Genomic DNA, 21,647 nt, shown 5'->3' with positions numbered 1-21,647 from the left:
GGTTTGAGTCCCTGAAAAGTAATTGACATGAATTTTTCCCTGGGGAAAATCAATTCTCTTAACACATGATCTTAGTCATGGTAATAATAAAAGGTAAGGTCAAATGAGATAAGCATGTATAATACCTGGAATACAATAATTCTATAATTTTTTTTATGATAGTCACACACACAGAGAGAGAGAGAGAGAGGCAGAGACACAGACAGAGGGAGAAGCAGGCTCCATGCACCGGGAGCCCGACGTGGGATTCGATCCCAGGTCTCCAGGATCGCGCCCTGGGCCAAAGGCAGGCGCCAAACCGCTGTGCCACCCAGGGATCCCTAATTCTATAATTTTAATTCTCTACCTCTTAGGTCAGTTACCCTGTGTTAAGAACCTAGGATTTTGCCTGAATAACACAGTACCTCAGGGACCAGTCAATGTGCATAACTCCAACACCCAGGCCTCCTCATCCAAGAGGCAGAATTTTACTTCCACAATCATTATCGTAATCAACAGGGCAAAATCTTGGATTTGAACTCTGTAGGTATGGCTTTAAAGCCAGGGCTCTTAACTACTGTACTCCAGAACCTCTCAAGAGAAATTATCAGAACGAATGAGCACCTGTGTAGCTACTCTCAGCATCCCTGGCCTACATGCTGTGAAACATTAAGAAAATCATTGAACAAGGTCTAGTTTCTTGTGGAAGTTAGGGTGAATTCTATAAAACCATGTTAATATATAAAGAGAAGGGAAGCCTCACTGAAGTTATCAGAGACTCCTTGAAGAGGAGTTAGACCTAGCAGGTAGAGCTTATGCAATGTTGAGTGAGAGAGAGGGGACAGGGAGTCTAGCCGGAATGAGTGAAGAGTAGGGGCCTCCTATTCAAGCAGACAGGGCTCAGAGATAAATGATTAGAAACTTCATGGGTGAAAGCTTGTCCACGGTTAGGACTGATGAGGAAAGGAAGATGTTTGCTTCAATGGAATGCTACATAGCCCCTTTACACACTAAATGACACAAATGTTGATAAGAAGAAAGCCCACACCTCTGTAACTCATCCATGGTGGCAGGGAAGAGCCAGAAGCATTGAGAGCAGTGAAGACAAAAGTATGTTTAGTTCCCTAAACCTTCATTAATATTAGGAAGCTGATTTTAAACGAAATGTTTTGTAATTAATTGAATCTACCACTCTGTTTGGAAATCATCCACTCCCTTTATGTGCTCTCTGACTCTGGGTCCCATGGACTCCCATCTACCAGATAGTTTCTGCCTACCTCCTGAAGTCACATTTTTAAAACCCATTATTATTTATTATCTATATCTATTATCTATATCTATATCTATATCTATTATCTACTGTGTTAAATAGTTCAATGACTTACACTCAGAAGTTTTATAGCCAAGAAGCAACCAATTATAATGCAAATAATTGTTCTAAACTGCACCAAAGGCTCTACAACTTCTTGCTTCAGGGCAATAAGGAAGAAAATAAACAAAAGAACTCATAGTCCTCTAGGCTTCAAGCTCTCAATAGAAAATAACATCAACAATTAGTGAAACTGTAGGTGTTAACATTTCATGGTAAAACAGGTCTTGTGCAAATATTAAAATTAACACTCAAGTATAGATTATTTTTATTATAAGCAATAAAACATATTTAATGTCTTAACTACAAACCTTTCATTTTGAAAGGGTCTTTAAGCTGAGTTGCTTTAATATTATGAAGCAAAAATGTTTAAGAACTTCACAGTAGGGGATCCCTGGGTGGCTCAGCGGTTTAGTGCCTGCCTTTGGCTCAGAGTGTGGTCCTGGAGTCCCAGGATCAAGTTCTGGGATCGAGTCCCGGGGTCGAGTCCCGCACCAGGCTCCCTGCATGGAGCCTCCCTTAGCCTCTGTCTCTGCCTCTCTCTCTCTCTCTCTCTCTCTCTCTCTCTCTCTCTCTCTGTGTGTGTGTGTGTGTGTGTGTGTGTGTGTGTGTCTCACAGGAATAAATAAAGAAAATCTTTAAAAAAAAGAACTTCACAGTAGAAACAATCCAATGTTAACACACTTTAGTGATCAAAGCCAAGAGACTGGGAAAATATGACAACTAAATGCAATGTGGCATCTTGGATTGAAAACTGCAAAGAAAGAGACAGTGAACAAAGTGGTAAAATCCACATAAATCCTAGAGTATACTTATAATCATGTACCAATGTTTGTTTCTTAGTTTTGACTAAGATGTTAACAACTGGGGAAACCAGATGAGGGGTATTCAGAAAGTCTCTATCTTTGCAACTTATCTGTATATCTAAAATTACTCCAAAATAAAATGTTTGTTTAAAACATTTGAGTTTATGTAAAACAAGGAAAATTCATAATTACAGAGAGAATGTCCTATTGATAAGGGAACATAGGACTAGCTGAGGACAAAGCACATTGACAAGTCCTTGAAACAGGGAGAGTGACATCCCTCTACAGACTCAACTGCCTCAATGTTCATACTTTGCTAAGGGCAGAAGACAATCTTAGCCCAACCTCCAGGATCCTGTAAGTCTACTTTAACATATAAAAATTCCTCCAGAAATTTCCTTTTATCTAAACCCCCAAAATACATGTTGGCAATCACCCTCCAAGCACATGGCCTGCCTATATACATCTGAAGTGTTTCATAACTCAGGTTTTATTAGACTGTAATAAGTGACCTTTTACCAACAATACTAGCCCCCTCAAGGTCTTGGAAACCTTGCTTCCAAACTTCGTTAGAGAGTAAGCTATCTTCAAAACCCTCTCAACTCCTAGGTATATAATCAGCCACCCCTCACAGGCTGGGGGCAGCAGCTCTTCCTGCCCATAGGTCCTGTCCCCATGCTTTAATAAAACCACCGTTTTGCACCAAAGACGTCTGAAGAATTCTTTCTTGGTCATTGGCTCCGGACCTCACCTATATTCCAAAACTTCAACACTATGCAGATATTATGAGATAAACCCACTTTTTCAGACCAAAGGCACTCACTTTCATTATTCAATTGGGGATGAAATGAACCAAACCAGCCAAGTAGGATTGGTTCCTTTAAAATAAAGGTTACTAGAGCACCTAGCTGGCTCTGGCTGGCTCAGTCAGTAGTATATATGACTCTTGATCTTGGGGTTATGAGTTCAAGCCCCACATTGGACATAGAGATTACTTAAAATAAATAAAGTTACATGTTCACTTACAGTCAATCATTTAAGAAAAAGACTATTTCTTAAGATTTGAGGTGCCTAGCTGGCTCAGTCAGTGGAGCATGCAACTCTTGATCTCAGGGTTGTGAATTCAAGCCCTATAATACTGGGCATAAAGCTTGCTGAAAAAAAAAAAAACAATGATTACCTACTATTCAGCTGAACAATCTATTTTTTTATTTTTATTTATTTATGATAGTCACAGAGAGAGAGAGAGAGAGAGAGAGAGGCAGAGACACAGGCGGAGGGAGAAGCAGGCTCCATGCACCAGGAGCCTGATGTGGGATTCGATCCCAGGTCTCCAGGATCGCGCCCTGGGCCAAAGGCAGGCGCCAAACCGCTGCGCCACCCAGGGATCCCCTCAGCTTAATAATCTAAGGAAAAAGAAAACACTAAGCAGAATGCATTTCCTATTTCTTTAAACCTACCACTCACACCACATGTGGTCATTCTCCTCACCCTCCTCACTCAGGCATGTGGTAGGCAGTCTGGTTCCAGTTCAGAGCTGTCATCTCCCTATGTAAAGCTGCCACATAGATGATCCAGACTTAATATTTTTCCTGAGAACCACCTGCTGCATATCTTCATGAGGTTATCATAACTGTACATTTCCAGATTGTTTAAATAGGTCCATTCAGGATGGAAACTGGCAGTGCCCATTCCTTATGGAGTCAATAGCTTTCCTTGGCCAACTCCTGAGTCCTCTTGACAAGGCAAGATGAACTTGAATATTTCCACTGCTGAATTTGTATGAAAGCATGAAGAACTACACAGAGAATAAGATTTCTTCACTTCCCAAAACCACTGAGTTCACTTTGGTGTGATGCTGGGCTTAATCAGCTCAATTTTTGTTCACTGATTCTCCCCCTTGCTATTTCATGGGTTTTTAAATCTTCTGTTCATTTTCTTAAAATACAGGAATCATACACCACTGTCAATGAAATAAAATTTAAATTTAAAAACACACTGTACGTTGGAGAAGACAAATACAGCAGCATTTCTACAAGGAAGACTAAGCTTCAAGAGCATGGCATTGTAAATATTTGCATAACCAATATGATAGAGGTGGGTAGTTTAGTCCAGAGCTGACCACTCTGACATCAATTCATGGCACCCAAGAGTAACTGTCATTACATTTGTTTATAACAATATGTTTATTATTCTAAGCAGCAGGAAATCATTAGATGAACCCTTCATCTTCAGAAGCTTTTTTTCATTAACATTGTATATGACAGGGTATGAGAATACCCTGCAACAATAAGAGGGAGTGATGCTGTCTGATTTGAGCATTCTGATGTCAGTCTCACATTTTTATTGCACATTCCATATCCTTGTGAACAACAAATGATGGTGCTAAGCCAATCTGCTCATCCTTATGCATTTCTTCCAAGAAATGAGACAGCAATGCTTAGAAAAACATGAGTATCACTTCTTAGATTGTGCCCCTTCCCCATTCCTGAAAGAATAAAATTCAGAAGATCTTCTGATTTGGATATTTGCCCATTTAGGAAAGCCATAGTATCACCACACTAAATTTTTAAAAATAAATTTATGAAAACATTGTGTTCACCGGCTTGATATCCAATCCACTTTAAGAGTTTGTTCTCTAAACACATTGTTGAAAACTGGTGTATCATTCTTTGGGTCCTTTCTTCCACCTAGCTACCTCCTCCTATGAATCATTTCATTAATGTCTTTGCAACAATATTTTCAAAGCATTTCCAAGTCCCCAACAACTTAAATGAACTTTGCCACCAAATGAATGAAGAATAGACAAGATGGAGGAGAAACTTGTTAATGGTTATTTAGAATCAGCAACAATGGGAATGGAAAATATACCACATGCAAGTTTGAATGACATAGAATAAAATGAACTATTTGGTATTTAGCCCTGATGGAGTGAAGATTTCCAGCAAATTAAGCAAGGTAGACTCATCTTGTATAATTTTTGTTCTCAAGTCCTATAAAGAACTGAAACAAAGTCTTCTCAATGATATCATAGCCATTGGTGGCCACAAAGGGATGGGACTGGTCATGCAGCTCATATATCAGTAGTAATGATTGTATGGGGTGGGGTATGAAGAGTGTGATTCTGGAAACAGTGCTGTTGAGAAACAATATACTCTGCATAACTGATTGTCACCTTCTCACTTTGGTAACTGGTATGTTTTATTGTTTTTCTGAGTTCTCTGGTAATTGGAGCCTTAAGGTCACCTTTCCTGGGCAAGGAGCCTATTGTCTGGATTTGATCCCAGTCTTGTTTCTTAGCAACCTCAGGTACATATGTGGCTGTAATTTGATGCTTTTTTTGATTGATGAATTCAATTTGAATCCCATAGCCCTCTATGGTAATCACTGGTAACCTCAAAGTTAATAAGGAAGGAGACAAGAGAGAAAAGTGTAGGCAGCTACTCTCAGGTTGAGGGGCTTGGGGATCAGCTGTGATAAATGCACTAGTTAACATATATTTCCTGAGTTTGAATAAAGATTCACAGCTGAGAATGTTCCAATGCAACCTCAGGACTGTGTGTCCTGCCCTGTCTTCCACATCACAAAGAGCAGATAGGGGTCATTGGTGAATCTAGGAAGTTGTGGCTGTGGAAAGCCATAGAAGTGACAACAGAAAATGTCAAAATAGTAGCAGCATGTCTCTTTAATCACCACCAGATTCTTGGTGGTGTTGGCAGTTCTATTGGGCCAGGGTGGAGTACTCAGTGCTCCAGATTTGGGATTCATTTCTGTAATGGGAGAGTTTCTAAGTCCCAGACTTAAGTCTGATACATTCTCCTGACTGCTGCTGGTGGTTTTGAGGAGCTTCTGAACTAGAGTCAAGGACAGTTGAGGACTGTTTTCCATTACTATGTATTCCATTTCCAGATGATTTGGGCTTCCTGACCCCAAGACAGCCTACTGCCAACCTGGGCTTGAGTGGAAGAACACAATATCTTTTTCCTATCCTAATTTAGTGTTTGAGGTCTGGAATGCTGCAGAACTTCAATTTCTTTCATGAATGGTGTATAGTTTTCTAAGTACACATCCTTTGCCTCTTTGATTAGGTTTATTCCTCAGTATATTATAGTTTTTGGTGCAATTGTAAATGGGATTGACTCTTCAATATTGCTCGTGTACAGAAATACAACTGATTTCTGTACATTGATTTCGTATCATGCCCCTTTGCTGAATTCCTGTATGAGTTCTAGCAATTTGGGGGTGGAGTCTTTTGGGTTTTCCACATAGAGTATCATGTCATCTGAGAAGAATGAGAGTTTGATTTCTTTGCCATTTCAGATGTCTTTTTTTCTTTTTGTTGTCTGATTACTAAGGCTAGGATTTCAAGTACTATGTTGAATAACAGTAGTGAGAGTAGACATTCCTGATGTGTTCCTGACCTTAGGGGAAAAGCTCTCACTTTTTCCCCGTTGAGAATGATATTTGCTGTGGGCTTTTCATAGATGGCTTTTATGATATTGAGGTATGTTCCTTCTATCCCTACACTGTGAAGAGTTTTGATCAAGAAATGATGCTGTACTTTGTCAAGTGCTTTAGAAGAGATCACATATTAAGTCACAAAACAATTTTCAACAAATTCAAAAATATTAAAGTCATACCATGCATCTTTACTGACAACAACAATATGAAACTAGAAATAAACCATCGAAAAAATATGGAAAGAGAACAAAACATGGAGGTTAAATAACATGCTACTAAAAAATTAATGGATCAACCAGGAAATAAAAGAAACAAAAAAGTACATGGAAACAAATGAAAATGAAAAACTAGTCGTCAAAAATCTTTGGGATGCAGCAAATGTGGTTCTAAGAGGGAAGTTTATAGCAATACTGGCCTACATGAAGAAGCAAGAAAAATTTCAGATAAAAACCTGACCTTACACCTAAAGGATCTAGAAAAAGAAGAACAAACAAAACCATTAAACCAGAAGAAGGAAGGAAATAATAGACATTAGAGCAGAAATAAGTAATATAAAAACTAAAAAAAAAAAATAGAACAGATTAATGATACCAGGAACTAGTTCTTTGAAAAGATCAACAAAATTAATAAGCCTGTAGCCAGACACATCAAAAGAGAGAGAGAGAGAGAGAGAGAGAGAGAGAGAGAGAAGATGGCAGAGTAGTAGGGGGGCTCTGTGCTTGCTTTGTCCCTCAAATGCAGCTAGATAAATATAAAACTATTCTGAACTACACAAGAAATCGATCTGAGGACTGAGAGAACAAACCGAACATCTAGGGGGAGAAAAATGGCCACATTGTGGAAGGTAGGAACTGTGGAGAGTTCGTTGATTTGGGGGAGAAAAGAATTGCAAGTGCTGTGAAGGGGAGGGAGCCCTGATCATGGAAAGAGGAGAGAGAGAAAGAGAAAGCAGCATTCAGGGGATTGAGAAAGAAAAACATTTCCCCAAAACCATTAACTCAGGGAAAGGAAAGGGTTTGACTATCACAAGTTTTTACAAGCAGTAGAGCTCAAAGTCTGAAGTTTTAGAAATCCACACCATTGCTAGGGTGGTGCCTGGCAGGCTTAGCAGTCAGTGCTCCTGTGGGGAAGATGGCAGAGGTGCAGGAGTGTATACCATGCTCTAAGGATCCTCTGGGTCACAGCAGAGAAACATTTACCCTTTTTGGAGTGCATTTGGGAGGGGTGGCACTGTCTTTAAAGGGACAAAAGGAGGGCATCATTTAGCAACTCTGTTAATTAGCATAGCAGCAGAGGTACCTGCTGAAGGCAGCTAAACTGGAAACTAGTTTTTGGCTGCACTATAACATAAACTGAGCTCCTGCATGGTTGTGTGACTGCTTTTCTGGGACAAACCAGTACCAGCCACTGCATAGTGAGACCCTCCCCCAGAGGGTCAGCAGAAGTCCCTGCCATGCAGGTTCCCTAAAATTTGGAGTTTTTGAAACAAGAGTACTGTGCCACCAGGCAGGCATATGGCTCAGACACAGACAGGGTGAAAGCAGGGTACTGATAGAAGTCTGGGACACAAGAGGGGAGATTTTTAGCTCTTCTCTGAGGGCTTCTTGAACAGTGGTGGGTGTGAATTCCCCTCTCCAGGGATGAGAGAGCCAGGCGACAGTATTCCCCCCACCCCTGCCTGACACATCAGCACAGACAGACTTCAGTGAACAGCACAGGGCCCCCAGTGGAGGTTAGAGTTGCTTACATCAAGCCCTGCCCCACTGTATCTTACAGGTGCATTTTTACTAGGACAAGTCAATCTGAGAACCAGCATAGCAGGTCCCTCTCCTAGAAGACAAGCATAAATCCTTGCATGCACCAAATCTACCAATCATAGAGTGCTGCAAAGTTTCAGCTCTACTGAAAATAGGATCAGGTTTATTTTAACAAGCAGACCAAAGCACACCTAGTTAAAATGCCATGCACTGGAAAAGGTCCAAACACTCCCCACCACAGGCAAAGAAAAACTCTGCAGAGCACTGACCTGAGAGAAAGAGCAAAAAAATGCAACACTCTGAAACACTTCCTGAAGTGCCAGGCCCTGGACAGTATAAGACCTCTTCTTAATAATAGCCATCACTCTCAGGAGCAAGAAATATAACAGATATTCCTAACACAACCCCCCCCCCCCAAATAGTGACAAAATGCTGAGACTGAAGAATTCAAACCAGAAGAAAGAATATGAAGAGGTCATGGCCAGGGATCTAATAAAAACAGGTACAAGTAATATGTCTGAACAAGAATTTGAAACAAAAATCATAATGATACAAGCTGGGTTTGAAAAAAGCATAGAAAACACCAGAGAATCCCTTACTACAGAGATAAAAGAACTAAAAACTAGTCAAGCTAAAGTAAAGAAAGCTGTAACTGAGATCCAAAGCCAACTGAATATATGGCAACAAGGATGGAAGAAGTAGAGGAATGTACCAGGGACGTAGAAGATAAAATTATGGAAAATAATGAAGCTGAAGAGGGAAATAAAAATTGGATCATGAATGTAGACTTAGGGAACTCAGACACTCCATAAAGCATAATAACATTAATATTACAGGAGTCTCAGAAGAAGAAGAAAGGGGGAAAGGAGCAGAAGGTTTACTGAGAAAATTCTAGTTGAAAAATTCCCTTATTCTAAGGAAGAAAATAGACATCCAAATCCAGGAGGCACAAAGAACTCCCACCAAATTCAACAAAAATTAGAAAACACCATGACATATAGTAGTACACTTTTTAAAATATAGAGATAAGTCAAGAATCCCGAACGCAGCAAGGGAAAGGAAATCCCTAAACTACAAGGGAAGGCAGGGGGCAAGATGGTGGAGGAGTAGAGTCCTCAACTCGCCTGGTCCCACCAACTTACCTAGAAAACTTTCCAATCATCCTGAACACCTATGAATTTGACCTAAGATTTAAAGAGAGAACAGCCAGAATACTAGGGAGAGAAGGGTTTTCACTTCTAGCAAGGTAGAAAGGTGGAAAAAATAAAATAAAAAATAATCCGGGGGAGGGGGTGTGGCACTGCAAGGAGCCGGGCTAAGGCCAGGGGGCGAGAGCCTCCAGGACAGGAAAACCCGGCCCCAGAGAAGCGGGAACTTTAAAAAATCCTCCCAGATGAAAAGGCACTTAGCAGGGAAACCAGGCAGAATCGCAGGAGGGGCAGTGAAGCCTCCAGTTTCCCAAAGTCACTAATAGAGGAAATGCACCCAGGGGAAAGTGTACCACAAACTGTGGACTGATCTCAGTAAAGAGCTGGAGTGTGCAGCTGGCGGGGCATTTGGGAGAAGCCAGTTGGTTAGGCGGGTGACTGGGAACGGAGTTGTCTGCACCCTGCTGCCTTTAGGAGCCACGCATCCTGGGAGTACGATTCCAGCAGCACAGGCCCCGGATCCCAGGGCGCCCAAGCAGGCACAGCCCACGATCCTACACTTCCCCCAGGACAGATGAAAGCGGGGAGGGGCCAGGCAGCGAGGACTCTCCTGCCACCGGGCACCCCCAAGCTGTGCAGATGAGAGCACCGCGCCTGCCCCAGGAGCATCCAGTCCAGTGTGGGCTGGGAGATTGCATTAGTTACTAGTGGGGAACTGACTCCAGAGCTGGAATTCTGGCCACCGCCATTGTTGTTGTTCCTCCTTGTTTCGCCCTATGTCTGAGAGAGGCAGGGCCACCAGGGAACAGAGGCCTCACAGGATAAACAGCTCCCACTGAGACTGGCACCAGGCAGGGGGCGGGGCATCTCCCTCTCGTACACACACCTGAGAATCAGCACAACAGACCCTCCCCCAGAATTGCAGCTGGAAGAACACAGGAAGAGCAAGTTCTTGACCAAGCAGCGCTGGAAAGCTCCAGGACCAAGGGAAAATCGAGGGAGTATAGTATATAGAACTAGAGGGTACCCTCCCACTCTTTTTCGATTTTTTTTTCCTTTTTCCATTACAACTTGTTTTTATATCAGACTAAAAATTTCCAATATATTTTCTCTTTTCCCACCTTAACTACAATATTTTACCAGCTCTTCATTTTTAAGTTTCTTCCTTTTTGACTTTTATATTTCTTTTTTTATTATTTTTAAATTTCTTTTTATTGCAGTTCAATTTGCCAACATATAGCATAACAGCCAGTGCTCATCCCATAAAGTGCCCCCCTCAGTGCCTGTCACCCAGTCATATTTCTACAATTACATGTCTTAGATATATTTTCCGCTTCTAGATTCCCTTCAACATACTCAATTTAATTTTGGGAGATATACGAGATATGTTTTTTTTGTTTTGTTTTGTTTTGTGCTTTTTGTTTTCTCTGCCTTGTTTTGTTATACCATGTTGGAAGTTAATACCTTCTAAAACATGACCGGCATGCACCCAGAACCAAGTGGTATACGGTGCTGGTTCATTCTGTGAGATTATATTCTCTCTTCATTCCCATTCTGCCCCCCTCTTTGATCTCTTTTATGTTTTGGTAGTCAATGTTGGGGCTGCTTTCTACAAGTACTGCTGGTTTATATAAATTTGGGACTGAGAATTTTCTAACATGCAGAACTTAATACACTCAGAACCAAGAGGATCACCCTCTAGGACTCCTCGGGTAGATTACATTCTCCCTCCACTACAACTGCTTCACCACCACCATCTCCCAGTCCTCCCCCTTTTTTTCCTTCTCTTTTTTCTTTTTTCCTCTTTACTTTTGCTTTTTTTCTCTTTTTTTATTCTTTTTTCTTTTACTTCTTTTTCTTTGGGATTCTTGGCATTTTATTTTTTAGTACTTTGTTTTAAAATTTGTGTTTTCACTTTAGTGGTCCTTTTGGTTTATTTCGTTCTGATCTTTGTTTTTATTTTCTGGTCTCTGACCTTGTCAGAATCATATAGGGTTAAATTTACTTAGGTCATGGTTGATATTCTTGACTCAGCCCACTCATACAGGCACTCTGCACTAAGCAAAATGACTAGAAGGAAGAACTCACCACAAAAGAAAGAATCAGAAACAGTACTCTCTGTCACAGAGTTACAGATTATGGATTACAATTCGATGTCAGAAAGCCAATTCAGAAGCACAATTATAAAGCTACTGGTGGCTCTGGAAAAAGTATACAAAGAAAGACAAATCACTTTCACAACAGACTTCTCCACAGTAACCTGACAGGCCAGAAAACAGTGACATGAGATATTCAACATGCTGAAGGAGTAAAGTATACAGCTAAGAATATTTTATCCAGCAAAGCTGTCATTCAGAAGACAAGGAGAAATAAAGAGCTTCCCAAACATACAAAAAATAAAGGAATTTGTGACCACTAAACCAACCCTACAAGAAATATTAAAGGGGACTCTTTGAGTGGGAAAGAGAGAACAAAAGCAACAAAGAATAGAAACCAACAGAGAAAATCTCTAGAATCAGCGACTTTATGTAATACAATGGCACTAAATTTTTATCTATCAATAATTCCCCTTATGTAAATGGAATAAGTGTTCCAATCAAAAGACCTAGAGTATTAGAATGGATAAAAAAAACACCAATCAATATGCTGCTTACAAGAAGACTAATTTTAGACTTACAGAAACGTCCAGATTACAAGTGAGGGGATGAAGAACCATCTATCACACTAATGGGCATCAAAAGAATGCCAAAGTATCCATACTTCTATCAGAGAAACTAAATTTTATTTTATTTTTTAAAATTTCTTTTTATTGGAGTTCAATTTGCCAACATATAGCATAACACCCAGGGCTCATCCCATCAAGTGCCCCCCTCAGTGCCCGTCAACCAGTCACCCCAACCCCCCGCCTACCTCCCTTTCCACCAACCCTTGTTCGTTTCCCAAAATTAGGAGTCTCTCATGTTCTGTCACCTCTCTGATATTTCCGACTCATTTTCTCTCCTTTCCCCTTTATTCCCTTTCACTAATTTTTATATTCCCCAAATGAATGAGACCATATGATGTTTGTCCTTCTCCGATTGACTTATTTCACTCAGCATAATACCCTCCAGTTCCATCCACGTGGAAGCAAATGGTGGGTATTTGTCGTTTCTAATGGCTGAGTAATATTCCATTGTATACATAGACCACACCTTCTTTATCCATTCATCTTTCGATGGACACTCTTGGAAGACTTCTTTCGATGGAAGCTCTTTATCTCTGCTTCTATTCTGAATGAGAGCCTTGATGGATAAAGTGTTCTTGGCTGCAGGTTCTTCTCATTTAGGACCGTGAATATATCCTGCCAGCCCTTTCTGGCCTGCCAGGTCTCTGTGGAGAGGTCTGCTATTACCCTAATGCTTCTCTCCATAAAAATTAGAGATTTCTTGTCTTTTCCTGATTTGAGGATCTTCTCTTTATCTTTGGAATTTGCAAGTCTCACTATTAAATGTAGAGGCGTTAAGTGGTTTTTATTGATTTTAGGGTGGAAATCTCTCCATCTTATGGATCTGAATGCCTGTTTCCCTTCCAAAGTTAGGGAAGTTCCCAGCTATGATTTGTTCAAATACATATTCTGGACCTCTGTCCCTTTCGGCACCCTCAGGAACCCCAATTAAATGTAGATTTTTCCTTCTGAGGCTGTCATTTATTTCCCTTTACCTATCCTCGTGATCATTTGTTTTTCTCTTTTTCCCTCAGTTTCCCTCCTTGCCATCAACTTGTCTTCTATGTCACTCACTTGTTCTTCTACCTCGTTAACCCTGGTTGTTAGGACCTCCAGTTTGGATTGCATCTCATTCAATTGATTTTTAATTTCTGCCTGATTAAATCTAAATTCTGCAGTCATGAAGTCTCTTGAATCCTTTATGCTTTTTTTCTAGAGCCAGCAGTAGCTTTATAATTGTGTTTCTGAATTGGCTTTCTGACAATTGTAATCCAGATTTTGTAACTCTGTGGGAGAGAGGACTGTTCCTGATTCTTTCTTTTGAGGTGAGGTTTTCCTTCTAGTCATTTTGTTCAGTGCAGAGTGGCCAAAAACAAGTTGTACTGGAAAAAGGAGAAAAAGAGAGAAAAAAAAGAAAGAAGAAGAAAAAATGAGGGTGGGGAAACAACAGAAAACAAAAAACAAGTGGGAGTAACCTCTGATTCTATATACTATAAATCCCTCGACTTCCCCTGGAACTTTGCAGTGCTGCTTGGTCAATAACTTGCTTTTCCCCTGTCCTTTTAGCTGGTCTTCTGGGGAAGGGGCCTGCTGTGCTGATTCTCAGGTGTGTGCACCTGGGGGAGCTGCTCAGCCCCCTGCTAGGTACACGGCTCAGTGGGAGTTGTTTATTCTGTGAGGCCTCTGCTCAGTCCCAGGTACAAGGTGACACCAGGAGGAACAACAACAGTGGTGGCAGCCAGCTCTTCAGCCCTAGAGTCAGCTCCCGCAGTAACTACCACAGCTCTCAGTCCGCAGGGGCCTGGATGCTCTTGAGGCGGGGGGTACCGATCTGTGCAGCTCGGAGCCGCCAGGCAGCAGAAGCGTCCTTGCTGCCCTGTGCCCTTCCGGCCTCTGCCTGTCCCAGGGGGAGTGCGGAATCTTGGGCTGTGTCCCCTAGTGCCCTGGGCTCCGGGGCCTGCGCCACTGGAATCCCGCTCCCAGGACCACACAGCCCCCTCTGGGCGGAGCCGCCGCCTGAGCTTCTGCCGGGGCCCTGCTGGGAGTGCACTGCAGCCCTTTAAGGAGCTCGGCCCGTGGTGTGTGGCATGCTCTCCCTGGGGCGTGCCTCCTCTGTTAGTGCCCCTGGGATCCTGAGGGCATCCCTGCCCCTCCTGGGATCCTGCTCGAGCTCCCTGCGAGCACCTTTCCATCTGGGAAGATTGGTAAAGCTCCTGCTTCTCTGGGCCTGGGCTTTAATGTCCTGGGGGCACTCGCTGCGAGGCCTTAGCCTGGCTCCTTGCGTTGGGGGGGGGCCCTCCCCCTTGGATGCTTTTTTATTTCTTTATTATATTTTTTCGTCTTCCTACCTTGATGAAGCTCAAACTCTTCTCACTATAGCGTTCCAGGTGTTCTCTCTTTAAATCTCAGACTGAATTCGTAGGTTTTTCAGGATGATTTGAAAGTTATCTAGGTAAGTTGGTGGGGATAGGTGATTTGGGGACCCTACTCTTCCACCATCTTCGAAACTAAATTTTAAACCAAAGACTGTAATACGAGACGAAGAAGGGCACAATGTCATAATTAAGGGGTGTCATAATTGGATCTTCTTATCCAATAAGAAGATCTAACAATTGTAATCTTCATGCCTCTAACTTGGGAGTAGCCAAATATATATACATCGATTAATAATATACAAATAAAATCATTGATAATAATATAATAATAGTAGGTGACTATGGTCACCACTGTCCCAGGAGCTCTAACCCACATATTGACTTCTCTGTCAGCTCCAGACAGAGCCTTAGGCTAATGCCAACAAATATTTCAACAGGTCAGGAAGGGAATGGGCATTTGGAGGGAAAGAAGGCAGGGGCTCAGAACAATCAATCTTACACGAGGGCACAATTCTCTGATGTCTCAAGTCTGGACAGCAGCCCAGGCCCAGCTCTCAACTAGGGGTAGGCGAGGAAAGCCATAAATATCCCTGAAAACAGAAGAATTCTGCTATCTGGATATCGCATCCTCTACCCTGCATAGCGTTCAGTCCCAACCCCCTACCATTCCCATACTCTCTGGGAACATCATGCCCCTAGAGAGCCTGAACTCTCATCCTCAGCTGAATAGTCAAAGGGGAGGAACCACCTGAATCTGGGCAAAAGGAGGTATGTGCTGGTTACTTTCCCAGTGCGGGAGTGGGTTGGGAAGTTGGGTTTACCAGTCAGACTAGCTCCTAGCATTTGTAGGGCCATTAGGAGTCAAAAGTCCAAATGTCAGGGCACCGGAGTAGCTCAGTTGGTTGAGCATCTGACTCTTAATTTTGACTCAGGTCATGATCTGTGGATCATGGAATTGTTTTTTATTTTTTTTTTGCAGGGTCCCAGGACAGGTTTTAATTCCAGTCCCTGAAATCTGTCAGACATCAAGAACCTCCTTGAGAAGACCTGGGGAGCCTGCCTTTTCACCTCCAACAATGGCCAGGAGAGACAGGCCCCTCAGAACATAATTTCTGCCTCAGAGTTCTCAGGATGCTCACTGGCTCGGTGACTAGTCTGAGGTCACCAGGAAGGATGTTGCTTTGGCTTAAGAGGAGCCACATCTTTGGGAGGGTGAGGAGAAGGCTGATCTCTGTGGGGTGGGGGTGTGGGCTCACTGGGGACAGGGAAGACAGTCTTGTCTGGTTAAGGCAGCTCTGGGCCACAGCTGTGCAGGCCCCAAGGAGGGCAGAGGAGTCCAGACCAGTGATAGCTGGAGGGGAAGGCCATGCAGCAGCACTGGGAAGCTGGCCGGGCAGACCCCGAGGGGCTTGTCAATCTGCCTTCCTATAGCAGGAAAACGCAAATCCTGGGTTTGCTGCCAGCTGCTCCAAGGGGGCCCTTGGCTCTGACGAGCAGGGTCATGGTCCATCTGCTTTTCTCTTCTGAGGGGACACAGATGCCGTAGCCTTTTTGATGGCTGTCCAGTCCTCCAGGATGTCAATCTCTTGCAGCATATACACGATGTAAGGACCAGAAATGAGAGGTGCCTTCTTCCTCTTGCTGGGTGGCAGGGAGTCCCAGGTCTTTGCGCTGCTTCTGACGTGCAGTTTGTCATCCCACCACTCAGAGCTGATGTCCAGGCTCTGCCGGTCCTCTTCCAGCCTCTGGATCTGTTCTTGCAGCTCCCCCTGCAGCGTGTGGTGGAACAGCAGCTTCTCACTCTCCAGGTGCTGTTTGGCTCCCTGCAGCTCACATTCGTACTTATTCCGGATCATGTCCAGACAGAAGCCCTTGTAGATCCCTGTCACCTGAATGCAGATCTTGAGACTCTGCTGCAGCTCCCCCAGAGGCTCTGTGTATTCAGGTGCTCTCTCAGCCCCTACTTCCTCCAGCCGCACCCTCAGCTGACTCAGCCGTTCCCTGAACACCCCACTTACAACAGTGGACAGATCATCCAAGCAAAAAATCAACAAGGAAATAATGCCTTTGAATTATACACTGGATCAGATGACTTAACATATATATTTCCTAGAAACATACAAACTACTAAAACTGAAAAAGGAATAGAATTTTATTAATTCTTTCATAGAACCAGCTTAGTTTCATTGATCTGTTCTAGTGGGTTTTTTTTTTTTTAGTTTAGTTTCTATGTTGTTTAATTTTGCTCTAATCTTTATTATTTCCCTTCTTTTGCTGGCTTTAGGTTTTATTTGCTATTACTTTTCTAGCTCATTTTAAGTGTAAGTTTCAGGTGTATTTGAGACTTTTCTTGCTTCTTGAGGTAGACAAGTATTGAAATATACTTCCAGAGTAGATCACATACTGGGTCACAGACTTATCAAAAGAAAAGGACCCAAATAAGTAAAATCATGAATGAAAGAGGAGAGATCACAACCAAGACCACAGAAATACAAACAATTATAAGACAATATTATGAAAAATGTATATGCCAACAAACTGCACAATCTGGAAGAAATGGCTAAATTCCTAGAAACATATAAACTACCAAAACTGAAAGAGGAAGAAATAGAAAATTTGAACAGACTCATAACCAGCAAAGAAATCGAATCAGTAATCAAAACTCTCCCAATAAACAAAAGTCCAGGGTCAAATAGCTTCACAGGCGAATTCTACTAGACATATAAAGTAGAGTTAATGGCTATACTTCTCAAACTATTTTAAAAAATAGAAATGGAGGAGGGATGCCTGGGTGGCTCAATGGTTGAGCGTGTCTGCCTTTGGCTCAGAGCGTGATCCTGGAGTTCTGGGATCAATATCCGCATTGGGCTCCCTGCCGGGAGCCTGCTACTCCCTCTGCCTATGTCTCTGCCTCTCTCTTTGTGTCTCTTATGAATAAATAAATAAAATCTTTTTTATATATTTTATTGGAGTTTGATTTGCCAACATGTAGTATAACACCCAGTGCTCATCCAAAGTTCCCCCCCCTCACTGCCTGTCACCCAGTCACCCCATTTCCCTGCCCACCTCCCCTTCCACTACCCCTTGTTCATTTCCCATAATTTTGTCTCTCATGTTCTGTCACCCTCTCTGATATTTCCCACTCATTTTCTCTCCTTTCCCCTTTAATCCTTTTCACTATTTTTTATATACCCCAAACGAATGAAACCATATAATGTTTGTCCTTCTCTGATTGACTTACTTCACTCAGCATAATACCCTCCAGTTCTATCCATGTTGAAGCAAGTGGTGGAAGGAGCCTCTGTGTCCATCGAAAAATGAATGGATAAATAAAAACTTTTAAAAAATAGAAATGGAGGAAAATTTCCAAACTCATTCCATGAGGTCAGTATTACCTTGAATTCAAAACAAGACAAAGACCCCACTAAAATGGAGAATTACAGGCCAATATTCTTAATGAACATGAATGCAAAACTTCTCAAAAAGATACTAGCAAATTGGATCCAACAGCACATTAAACAAATTATTCTCCACAATTAAGTAGGATTTATTCCTGGATTGCAGGGTTGTTCAATATCTGCAAATCAATTAACAGTATACATACATTAATTTTAAAAAGGATAAAATGATATGATCCTCTCAATAGATGCAGAAAAAGCATTCAACAGAGTAAAGTATCCATTCTTGGTAAAAACCCTCAATGAAGTAGGGATAGAGGGAACAAACCTCAACATCATAAAGACCGTATATGAAAGACCCACAGTAAATAACCTCGATGGAGAAAAACTGAGAGCTTTTCCTCTACAGTCAGGAACAAGACAGGGATATCCACTCATTTTTATTTAACATAGTACTAGTCCCTTGGCAATCAGACAAAACAAATAAGTAACAAGCACTCAAATCAGCAAAGAAGAAGTCAAACTCTCACTCTGCAAATGACATGATACTCTATGTGGAAAACACAAAAGACCCCACCTCAAAATTGCTAGATCTCATACAGGAACTCAGCAAAGTGGCAGGATATGAAATCAATGTACAGAAATCAGTTGCATTTCTCTACACGAACAATATTGTGGAGTTGATCCCATTTACAATTGCACCAAAAACCATAAGATACCTAGGAATAAACCTAACCAAAGAGGCAAAGGATCTGTACTCAGAAAACTATAGAACACTCATGAAAGAAGTTGAGGAAGACACAAAGAAATGGAAAAATGTTCCATGCTCATGGATTAGAAGAACAAATATTGTTAAAATGTCTATACTACCCAAAGTAATCTACATATTTAATGTAATCTTTATTGAAATGCCGCCAGCATTTTTCACAGAGCTAAAACAAACTATCCTAAAATGTGTACAGAACCACAAAACAGGGCAGCCCGGGTTGATCAGAGGTTTAGCACCGCCCTTCAGTACAGGGCCTGATCCTGGAGACCCAGGGTTGAGTCCCATGTCAGGTTCCCTGCATGGTGCCTGCTTCTCCCTCTGCCTGTGTCTCTGCCTCTCTCTCTCTCTCTCTCTCTCTCTCTCTCTCATAAATAAGTAAATAAAATCTTAAAAAAATAAAAGCCTGTTTTTTTTAAAGAACCACAAAACACCCCAAATAGCCTTTTCATGAAAAAGAAAAGCAATGCTGGAGACAACACAATTCTGGATTTCAAGCCGTATTACAAAGCTGTAGTAATCAAGACAGTATGGTACTAGCATAAAAACAGGCACATAGATCAATGAAAGAGAATAGAAAACCCAGAAATGGACCTGAAACTGTCTGGTCAACTAATCTTCCACAAAGCAGGAAAGAATATCCAATGGAAAAAAAGTCTCTTCAATAAATGATGTTAGGAAAACTAGACAGCTGCATACAAAAGAATGAAACTGTACCTCTTTCTTACAGCACACAGAAAAAATAAATTCAAAATGGATGAAAGACCTAAATGTGAGACAGGAAACCATCAAAATTCTAGAGGAGAACACAGGCAGCAACCTCTCTGACATTGGCCATAGTAACTTCTTGTTTGACTCATCTTGGGAGGCAAGGGAAACTAAAACAAAAATGAACTATTGGGACTTCATCAAGATAAATAGCTTTTGCACAGCAAAGGAAACAGTGAACAAAAGTAAAAGGCAGCCTATAGAATGGGAGAAGATATTTGCAAATGACATATCTGTTAAAGGGTTAATATCCAAAATCTATAAAGAACTTATAAAATTCAACACCCCAAAGGTAAATAATCCAGTTAAAGGGGCAGAAGACATGAATAGACATTTTGCCAAAGAAGACATACAGATGGCTAACAGGCTGAAAAGATGCTCAATATCACTTATCATCAGGGAAATAAAAACCGAAACCATTATAAGGTTTTTGGTGAGGATGTAGAGAAAGGGGAACCCTCTCACACTTTTGGAGGGAATGGAAACTAGTGCAGCCACTGTGGAAAACAATATGGGGCTGCCTCAAAAATTAAAAATAGAACTACCCAATAATTGCACTACTAGGTATTTATCCAAACACAAAATAATTCTGATTTGAAGGTGTACATGCACTCTGATGTTTATAGCAGCACTATCAACAATAGCCAAATTATGAAAAGAGCCCAAATACCATTGACTGATGAAAAGATAAAGAAGTAGTGTATCTATACATGGAATATTATTACACCATAAAAAAGAATAAAATCTTGCCATTTGCAACAAAGTGGTTGGAGCTAGAATGTATTATGCTAAGGAAAATAAGACTCAGAGAAAGACAAATATCATATAATTTCAATCTTATGTGAAATTTAGAAGAAAAAACAAATGAACAAAAGGAAAGGGAAAAATAGGGAAGCAAACAATAAGACACCCTTAACTATGGAGGACAAACTGAGGGTTGGTGGAGGGAGGTAGGCAGAAGAAAGGCTAGATGGGTGATGGGTATTAAGGAGGTCACTTGTAATGAGCACTGGATGTTATACATAAGTGATAAATCACTAAATTCTATACCTGAAACCAATTTTACCATATATGTTAACTACCCAGAATTGAAATAAAAATATTACAATATTTAATACACAGAGAGAGATATACCCAAATAAAATAATAACTGAAAAATAAAATAAAATAATAACTGAAAGAGGATAAATAACAACCAACACAGAAATACAAAGGATTGTAAGAAAACATTATGAAAAAATTACATGCCAACAATTTGACGAACTAGAAGAAATGGATAAATTCCCAGAAAATTATTACCACAACTGAAGCAAAAAGAAATAGAAATTTGAACATACAAATTACCAGCAATGAAATTGAATCAGTAATCAAAAAACTCCCAACAAACCAAAGCTCAGGATCAGATTGCTTCATAGACAAATTTTACCAAATATTTAAGGAAGAGTTAATACCTATTTATGCCAAACTGTTCTGAAAAATGAAGGAGAAAGGAAAACTTCCAAATTCATTTTATGAGGCCAGTATTATGCTGATACCAAAACCAGGTAAAGACACCACAAAAGAGAAATACAGGCCAATATGTCTGATGCTTGGATGCAAAAGTCCTCAGTAAAATACTAGCAATCTGAGTCCAATAATACATTTAAAAAAATCATTCGCCATCGTCAAGTAAGGTTTATTCCTGGGCTGCAAGCATGGCTCAATATTCACAAATCAATCAATGCGATACATCATATCGGTAAGAGCAAGGATAAAAAACATATGATCATTTCAATACATTCAGAAAAAGCATTTGATAAAAGTACAACCCCCATTCATGACAAAAGCCCTCAGCAATAGGGAACTTACCTAAACATAAAAAAGGCCATGTATGAAAAACCCACAATGAACATCATATTCAATGGGAAAATACTGAGAGTTTTCCAGCTAAGGTCAGGAACAAGACAAGGGTGTCCACTCTTACCACTTTTATTCAATATACTACTGGAAGTTCTAGCTACAGGAGTCAGACAACAAAAAGAAAGTAAAAGGCATCCAAATCGTGAGGTAGTAGTAAAACTTTCACTACTTGCAGATTACATAATACTATCTGTAGAAAATCCCAGGGGGATCCCTG

At 41.1% G+C, this 21,647-nt stretch overlaps 1 protein-coding gene and 1 pseudogene across 1 annotated transcript; both read right to left on the bottom strand.

Moving 5' to 3' along the window:
• Nucleotides 1-5,234: 5,234 nt before the first annotated feature.
• LOC121482590 lies at nucleotides 5,235-8,734 on the bottom strand (annotated as a pseudogene).
• A 7,233-nt stretch (nucleotides 8,735-15,967) lies between these two features.
• Nucleotides 15,968-21,399, bottom strand: LOC121482589 (breast cancer metastasis-suppressor 1 homolog). Its single transcript, XM_041740448.1, has 2 exons — nucleotides 21,380-21,399; nucleotides 15,968-16,612 (listed from the first exon to the last, which is right to left on the bottom strand). The coding sequence occupies exons 1-2, from the start codon at nucleotides 21,397-21,399 to the stop codon at nucleotides 16,099-16,101; spliced, it is 534 nt and encodes a 177-aa protein (XP_041596382.1). The 3' UTR covers nucleotides 15,968-16,098.
• Nucleotides 21,400-21,647: the final 248 nt, after the last annotated feature.

Source organism: Vulpes lagopus, chromosome X, assembly GCF_018345385.1.
Source record: "Vulpes lagopus strain Blue_001 chromosome X, ASM1834538v1, whole genome shotgun sequence".
In the NCBI taxonomy this organism is placed as follows: Eukaryota; Metazoa; Chordata; class Mammalia; order Carnivora; family Canidae; genus Vulpes; species Vulpes lagopus.
Note: the sequence above shows the minus strand (reverse complement) of the source record. Positions and strands in the feature narration are given on the sequence as shown.

Coding starts and splice junctions, on each gene's coding strand:
- LOC121482589 (XM_041740448.1), bottom strand. CDS start 21,399: ATGGCCTTTTTTATGTTTAG. Junction 16,613..21,379: donor ATGGCCTTTTTTATGTTTAG/GTAAGTTCCCTA, acceptor CACTGTTGTAAG/TGGGGTGTTCAGGGAACGGC.